Source organism: Sinocyclocheilus grahami, unplaced genomic scaffold (assembly GCF_001515645.1).
Source record: "Sinocyclocheilus grahami isolate Dianchi unplaced genomic scaffold, SAMN03320097.WGS_v1.1 scaffold1005.1, whole genome shotgun sequence".
Classification (NCBI taxonomy): Eukaryota; Metazoa; Chordata; class Actinopteri; order Cypriniformes; family Cyprinidae; genus Sinocyclocheilus; species Sinocyclocheilus grahami.
Genome location: NW_015506184.1, coordinates 133,527 through 142,178, shown reverse-complemented (window position 1 = coordinate 142,178; position 8,652 = coordinate 133,527). Strand labels below are relative to the sequence as shown.

Here is an 8,652-nt window from a genome sequence, read left to right as displayed (position 1 = left end):
AAAGTTAATGAATAAATGGCAAATTAGATGGGATAATAGCAGCACAGGGAGATGGTGTTATAATATTACGCCGACAGTAGGGAGGATAAATTGTCAGGGAAGAAATAGGAAAGAAGAGGTGTGGCTGTCTAGATTAAGACTGGGACATTAAGGGTTGAAATCAACACTGGCACTTATTGATTTACATGAAAATGGATTGTGGTGTATCTGAAAATGTATATCATGTACTTTTTAGGTGTAGTAAATATAGTGTATATCGTGACATATTATTTAGTCACTTTGGGGAGGAAAGACTGACACATGAAGATATTTTAGGAAAAGGTTTAATGGATAGACAGGTATACAGAGCACTAATTAAATATATCTATGACTCAGGTTTAGGATCTAGATTATAATATGTGTGGATGGGAGTATTCTACCTAATCTGGGGCATGAAGAGCTAATTGAGAGTGTTAGAGGAGCTGAACACGCAGCGCTAGCATGAGCTTGTGATCTGAGTGCGTCATAGATTAGTGAGAATAGGAAACATCCACCATGGTTTTTGGGTGTTTTGAATGTTGTTGTTTTTTGGTGCTCAAATTTCAGACTCATCACCTATGAAAGTTTACTTGACCTCCAGTACAGTAGGTGACGATAATGCTCCTAAGGAGTTATTCGCCATAAAACAAGAAGAAGAAGAAGAAGAAGAAGAGAGATGTGATTTCTTTACCGCCAAGTGCAAACCACAAAAGCATTCAGTTCAATGGGGTCAACTCACAAACATATTTTTGGAATTTTCTTGTAATTTATATTTTGGAGTTTATGCTAAATATATGACTTTTATACTTTAAAATAATACAGGCATGATTTCACTCTGACACTTTGATTAAAGGGGGGTACAATGATGTTTCATGCATTCAGAGTTGTTTACATTTAGTCATTTAGCAGATTGCTTTTATCCAAAGTGACTTACAAAACACTGTTAAAGAGTTGAATTATCATGCTAAACATGGCCAAAGTTAAAAAAAAATGATTTGGACATATAACATATAGTATTTCTGTGCCAAATACACACTTCTGGGTTTCTTACAAGTTTCTGAAAGTTTTTTTCGATCGTGGCTCTTCATGACGTAATGAAGGGTGTAACTCCTTATATGGGCATTTCTCCTGGAAGAGCACGCCCGCATACACGACCAGAGCCAGAGCAAGAGCACGCCCATCAAGCGCTTCATTCAGCAGCGCTGCACGGGACTCGCTCGGGAAGAATGTCTCTAAAGAGGTGTTTTTGGTTGTAAGGGAAAGATAACCTTGTTCAGCTTGCCGAAGAATTAGTGATGGGAAACCGAGGCTTTCTGAACCATTTGAGGCTTTCATCAAATTGTGCCGAAAAACGGTTCATTTTTTCATTTAAATTTTTTATCACAAAGTTTTTTAACACAGTGCGCATTAGCGACATCTGGTGGTCAGATTCCAGCCTATAAGACCCTTTCCACATGAACGTGGTTATTTTTTTAAACCGCAGCTTTTTCTACGCGGTTTGGCCGTTCATCCACATGCAAACGCAGCACCAGGTCACTAAAACGGAACATTTTTGAAAACGCCTGCCAGGGTGAAGATTTTCAAAAACTCCGGTTGCAGTGTTATTGTGTAGACAGCGAAACCGGAGTTTTTGGCTGCGCTGTTATCTCCGCCTACTGGAAACTTTTTCAGGCTTCTGATTGGCCAACATGGCTTTACAGTTGAGATTATATCGCTACCTGTTGGTTTGGCATGCTCTTGACAGTGTTTCATAGCATGTGTTTGCGTTTTCATGTGGACAGAGATTTTTTTAAAAATGGAAGGAAAAACTCAGTTTATAAAAATACCCATGTATGTGTGGACATGGCCTAACGAAACATCGCGGAGCAGAGGATGGTTTGAAATTTGAAATCTGTGCCAACTCGTGTCATGCGAAGTCCGGTCAATGGATTTACATATTGATCAATAATATAAAATATACACGTGTGTGATTATAATAATTGACGTGAGTAGTAGCAAAAATATTTTGGGTGAGATGTTCGGGGTCTCTGAGAGCCCAGCTAGAACATGATAAAATGCAATAGAGGTGTGACGTGCATTTAGTTTCTGTCTATTCTACTGAATCCCAAATAAGTGTGCACACACACACAACAAAGTCAATGTAAAATCAAACACGAGTCTTGCGAAGCGCCAATTATTTTTCAAACCAGCTATCCCAACCTCCCGATACTGCATGATGTTCGAAGCTTCAAACGTCATCAATCACGTGGTATTGTCATTTTGATACAAGCATCGCCACAGTGTATGATACTATAGTGCTTTGAAAACTCCGTCGGAGCATCGGAGCCTCGGTATCAATCGTCCCATCACTACGAAGAATCCAGCGTTACGTAAACAGTGGATGCAGTTTGTTTTCCAGGGCAGGAACGGAGTTTCGCAAGTGTGTTTGTTGACAAACTTTTTATAAACAAGGCCCAGTTTGACGCTGGATTTGCACATCGTTTGATACTGAAAGATGGAGCAGTCCCAGCAATAAAAGATCCCGGTCATGATTCAGAACTGCAGATGGTAAGTGAAACGAGATCAAATGTCTGTGTTTTGTTGGCAATCGGGCAAATGCTCGTCACTCTTTAGCTCTGCCCACGGCACGCCTCCAGGAGCTCGGCTGTTTTCGGAGAGAATCGTAAAGCTGTATCTTTATTTTATAAATATGATAAAACTAAAGACTTTTTGGAGATATGAAGGATGCAGTACTATATAGATACACAAGATTAATATGAAATTGGGTGAAATTGTGTGTGTTAGGTCCCCTTTAATATTTGTCTCAGTTCAGTATTTCATGTCCTTTTTTAAGTAGCCATGTATAAGTGGGACCTGTTATTATTGCAAAATAAAATTAAGTTGCTTTGTACTTTAACTTTATTTTTCCCAACACAATTACAAATTTGAACACCACCAGAAAGCAAAGACCCATGATATATATTTAATTATTCCTCATCTTCAGCATCCATACAGCTTGTTGATCCTCAGGATGTCGGTGTTGGACATTCCCTGCCTCTGTCCGATTTCCACCATCTCATCAGGAATGGGAGTGATGGTTTCCAGCCCGGGCTGGATGGAGAAGGCTGTTCTTCCATAGTGCATGATGGAGCCGTAGTCGTATGGAGTCTTTTGGTTGTTGGTGTTTTGTTTCTGGAAGTTGTAGGCCGTATCAGGAGAGATGTTCTCCCAGTTGATCTTGACATACTTGTCGCGATCGCTCCTGGTTTGCTCGTGGTTGAAGCCCAGGGCATGATTGAGCTCATGCTGAACGATGCCGTGATACACACAGCCTTGCCTGTTGAGGGAGCCCACCTGCTTGCCACCAGTTCTGCCAAGAGAAGAGTAGCACCTGAGAGGAGAGAGGAAGTAAAGAGGTTAATTATAATTTATTTAAATAAAGGACTAATAAATGTTTCTTGTTCATATTTTATGATTGTTCTCACCCATCTTTGTTCTCAATACTGATGTAGTCGCTCTGAGTTGATCTGGCCACAAAGCGGATGCAGGTTTTGGAGTGAAAAGTGGACATGGCATTTGCGATAACTAATTTGTTATTATAGGCTGTAAACAAAAGGGGCCACAGATTTAAAATCCTGGTTTGCTCGTGGTAGAAGCCCAGGGCATGATTGAGCTCATGCTGAACGATGCCGTGATACACACAGCCTTGCCTGTTGAGGGAGACCACCTGCTTGCCACCAGTTCTGCCAAGAGAAGAGTAGCACCTGAGAGGAGAGAGGAAGTAAAGAGGTTAATTATAATTTATTTAAATAAAGGACTAATAAATGTTTCTTGTTCATATTTTATGATTGTTCTCACCCATCTTTGTTCTCAATACTGATGTAGTCGCTCTGAGTTGATCTGGCCACAAAGCGGATGCAGGTTTTGGAGTGAAAAGTGGACATGGCATTTGCGATAACTAATTTGTTATTATAGGCTGTAAACAAAAGGGGCCACAGATTTAAAATGAGATCTACTACATGAATCATAAATATGTTCAATGATTGAAGGACATTCACTCACAGAATTCACCGCTCACTATGTAAGGGATCTCCACTATGTTGTTAGAGTTTTTCTTCCAGAAACAGTTGTTGTTAAAGCAGTTGAGAGCATTTCTGGTTTTGGGAAACACCAGATCTCCTTCAATCAGGACTTCAGAAGATCCTGCATTTAAAGAGAAACATACTGATGAAATAACTGACCATATTTATAATCTTGACCACATTTTAACACTATTTTTTGAAACCCATTGCTGACTTCACAGAAATCTACAAGGTGCCCGACCATTGTTGGACTCCAAAATCCTTGTAGTGATGTCCAGAGGTTCAGGCTCTGACACAAACACTCCTTCAAACCTTTCCTCCTGGTGACAGAAACAGAGATGTTTAAAATGGCTAATTTGAGGAACCTTGATTGTTTAGGGAGAGACTAGTCCGGATCTTACCATGAGAGGAGACGCCTGCGAGACGCCAAACAGCAGCAGCAGAATGGAGAGGGAGGCTCTTGTGTCCATGTCGTCTCAGTGTGTAGAGATGTTCAGGATGCTCCTGTGCTGAGCTTTGATGTCTGTGAGCTATTCTGTCAAGATTTTATATTCACCCGAGTAGGTGGGTCTGCTGGGGGATTATGGGTAGGGTTTTAGTGTCCAGAGACTAATGTGTGTAACTAAAGGGAGGAAACTCTGACCTCGCCTGTTAGTCCGAAAACACACAGAATCAGAAATGGTTCCTACATTTGTTTAACTAATCCACTAAAATCAACATTCCCTTGCATAATTTGTACAAACCCAATTCCAAAAAAGTTGGGACACTGTACAAAACATATGTACATACAATATATGGTCTTTATTGCATATTGTTTTACATATCACTTGTTTTTATTTTGTTGTTTCTTGTCACTTGTCACCCTGTCTGTGCACTGGAAGCTTCTGTCACCAAGTCAAATCCCTTGTTTGTGTGTTGTAGCGAATTTAGCTCACAACAGGAAATATGAATAATTAACCATAACTAGTTATGATTAATTATTAATATTTTAGATCCACTGTAGATATTTAGCTGACCACTCAGGGTCAACTGTCTTGTCAATTCTAAGAACGTTAATTTCCTGGTTAAAGGAAATAACTTTCTTACTGTACAATTCTGCACGCTTGGCAATAAAGCTCTTTCTGAAGTTTCCACGGATTTTAAGTGCATCAAAACAGTGGAGTAAAGGGATGTTTCTACAAAGCTTGAAGTGTCACAATATACAGTCTTCCCAGAATTATCATAAAAAATGTACTTAATATGCAATCATAGTTGGAAATTATACAGCTCTAGTAATTTCATAGTAAGACCTTTGTTGGACTGAGACACCTTTTAAAGGCACCCACACTCATACTATAGCACAAGAAGAAATAAATAAAATACAACTGTCAACTTGAGCAATAATATTTTTTTACAATACCAACTCTTTCTCCACCAGCCTTTTGTGAAACTACTGTAAGTATTATTTAGACATATCTCCAATCTAGAGAAGTCAAGTACTACTGACAGTAATGGAAAGTCTACCTCAAGAAACAGAACTTTCAAATCACTAAATTGTCAGAGTATTTAGTTTAGATCAACACAAATCTGAAGAACAACAAGAGCCAAAAATGAGAAATTATCAATGCAGTGATGATTATTACATACTATTATTAGTCCAATTATTACAAAGGATCCAAACAAGTTTCAAAAAGTTTTGTTTTTCAATGCTTAAAGATCTGGGGATTCTTTCTGTACAGTAAGCTACTGTTTTGGCACATTAAGAAAACAAAAGCTACAGCATGTCCACATAAATGTTACCAGTAAATAACTTAATGGTCAGAGTATTTCCTGTTTCTGCATGCATCGAGTAATAAGCAAGGTCAGAAATTTCACCTATTAGTTACCTATTTGTTCACCTATTTATTTCACCTAGTAGTCACGTACATTAGTCTCTGGACACTAAAACTAAAAAGTCCAGGTCTGACAGCACAGAGACACTAAAGCTCAGCACAGGAGCATCCTACACACTGAGACGACATGGACACAAGAGCCTCCCTCTCCATTCTGCTGCTGCTGTTAGACATCTCACAGGCATCTCCTCTCATGGTAAGATCCTGTCTAGTTCCTCCCTTTAATGATCAATGTTCTTCAAATGTGTCAATTTAACATATCTGTTTCTGCCACCAGGACCAGAGGTTTGAAGGAGTGTTTGTGTCAGAGCCTGAACCTCTGGATATCACTACACGGATTTTGGAGTCCAACAATGGTTAGACACCTTGTATATTTCAATAAAGCCAGCATGGGTCAAATTTCTAAAAAGTGTTCAGAGTTTATAAATGTATAGTGTTATTTCATCAATGTGTTTCTCTTTAAATGCAGGATCTTCTGAAGTCCTGATTGAAAGAGATCTGGTGTTTCCCAAAACCAGAAATGCTCTCTACTGCTTTAACAACAACGGTTTCTGGAAGAAAGACTCTAACAACATAGTGGAGCTCCCTTACATGGTGAGCGGTGAATTCTGTGAGTGAATCTCCTTCAATCATTGAACATCTATATGATTCATGTAAAATGTCATTTTAAAGCTGTTGTCCTTTTTATTTGCAGCTTATTATGACAGATCAGTGATTGAGGACGCCATGTCCACTTTTGACTCCAAAACCTGCATCCGCTTTGTGGCCAGATCAACTCAGAGCGACTACATCAGTATTGAGAACAAAGATGGGTGAGAACAATCATACCTTCTGGACTCTGTTTTACAACACAACTTTAAATCAGGTTGATATTGTATAAAATCTCTTGTTTCTCTCCTCTCAGGTGCTACTCTTCTCTTGGCAGAACTGGTGGCAAGCAGGTGGTCTCCCTCAACAGGCAAGGCTGTGTGTATCACGGCATCGTTCAGCATGAGCTCAATCATGCCCTGGGCTTCTACCACGAGCAAACCAGGAGCGATCGTGATGAGTATGTCAAGATCAACTGGGAGAACATGTCTCCTGATATGGCCTACAACTTCGAGAAACAAAACACCAACAACCAAAAGACTCCATACGACTACGGCTCCATCATGCACTATGGAAGAACAGCCTTCTCCATCCAGCCCGGGCTGGAAACCATCACTCCCATTCCTGATGAGACGGTGGAAATCGGACAGAGGCAGGGAATGTCCAACACCGACATCCTGAGGATCAACAAGCTGTATGGATGCTGAAGATGAGGAATAATTAAATATGTATCATGGGTCTTTGCTTTCTGGTGTTTAAGTTCTGAAATGTGTAATTGTGTTGGGAAAAATAAAGTTGATCAAAGTACAAAACAACTTAAGGTCTTTTATATTGTTTGCCATTTTGTGTCTGATCATAAATAAAACATGTTCTCATGAGAGCCAGATTCATACTAAAGAGGACAAGATTTTGAGTAAATACAATTTAAATTACAGTCTGTTTTTCACGTAAATAATCAAATTGATTCAGAAGACTTTGAATAACGCACACAGTATCACTTATTAATTCATATATGGGAAGCTTGAAGCCATATTTGTATACATATATTTTTTGTTTTTAATTTTTGCAACTCAAAAGTATAGAGAAGATAACAGAATAATGCAGGCCTACTATACAAAAATGTGTCATCTTGTTTTCTCATTGTTCATTATTAAAAAAAAAAAGTAACTACAAGAAAATTAAATTTTTTTTTCAATAAAAGCTTAACTGCTAATATTGTAGGTTTCTGTTACAGTTTCACTGGTAAATACCAGAGAAAGTAATGCATGCAAATTGTGTATTTTTTCATTATTAAACATTGTGTTGGAGAGACCCTGAAGTCGTCTTCCATCGCTGTTTTTATTGTGTTCTTATTGCTCTTATGCATTTTATAATATTTACGTAGGGTTTGCTGGTTGATGGCAGGGTCTTAAAGGGTTAGTTCACCCAAAAATGAAAATTCTGTCATTAATTACTCACCCTCGTGTTGTTCCAAATCCGAAAGACCTTTGTTCATCTTCGGAACACAATTGAAGATATTTTTGATGAAATCTGAGGGCTCTCTGACCCTCCCATAGACAGCAAGGTAACTACCACATTCAAGGTCCAGAAAAGTACCAAGATGATCGACAAAGATGTCCGTGTGACATCAGTGGTTCAACTGTAAAGTTACGAAGCTACGAGAATACTTTTTTGCGCAAAGAAAACAAAAATAACGACTTTTATTCCGACAGTTCCAATACTGTTGTGAACGCGCATCCAAAGTGACGCAGTAGAGACGAAAATGTGGAATAAAGCCGTTATTTTTGTTTTCTTTGCGCAAAAAAGTATTCTTGTAGCTTCGTAACTTTACAGCTGAACCAGTGATGTCACACGGACTACTTTGTCAATCTTCCCTTTATTTGTTGTATTAACCTATGTTGCATTTAACTATAGTTCTCACTTATCTAGTGTACTTTTTTAATAATCATATACTGAGGCAAGAAGTTGTTTTATATAAATGGTATGTTAAAATTAGTAAGAGTGGGAATGATGTGTATAAGATTGCTGTCACTAGTAGCAGGGGGAACAAGTGGATAACAAGTAATTACTGACTCTGTCATAATGGCATTAAGACAATGAAAAAAACCTTGTTG

The 8,652-nt window shown here is 38.7% G+C and overlaps 2 protein-coding genes across 2 annotated transcripts; one reads left to right on the top strand and one right to left on the bottom strand.

Moving 5' to 3' along the window:
• Positions 1 to 2,997: 2,997 nt before the first annotated feature.
• Positions 2,998 to 4,621, bottom strand: LOC107565490 (high choriolytic enzyme 1-like). The gene is made up of 5 exons (XM_016250728.1): positions 4,481 to 4,621; positions 4,321 to 4,396; positions 4,060 to 4,200; positions 3,856 to 3,973; positions 2,998 to 3,388 (listed from the first exon to the last, which is right to left on the bottom strand). The coding sequence occupies exons 1-5, from the start codon at positions 4,547 to 4,549 to the stop codon at positions 2,998 to 3,000; spliced, it is 795 nt and encodes a 264-aa protein (XP_016106214.1). The 5' UTR covers positions 4,550 to 4,621.
• A 1,456-nt stretch (positions 4,622 to 6,077) lies between these two features.
• On the top strand, positions 6,078 to 7,245 carry LOC107565491 (high choriolytic enzyme 1-like). The gene is made up of 5 exons (XM_016250729.1): positions 6,078 to 6,146; positions 6,234 to 6,306; positions 6,420 to 6,560; positions 6,645 to 6,762; positions 6,855 to 7,245. The coding sequence occupies exons 1-5, from the start codon at positions 6,078 to 6,080 to the stop codon at positions 7,243 to 7,245; spliced, it is 792 nt and encodes a 263-aa protein (XP_016106215.1).
• The last annotated feature ends 1,407 nt before the right edge of the window (positions 7,246 to 8,652 follow it).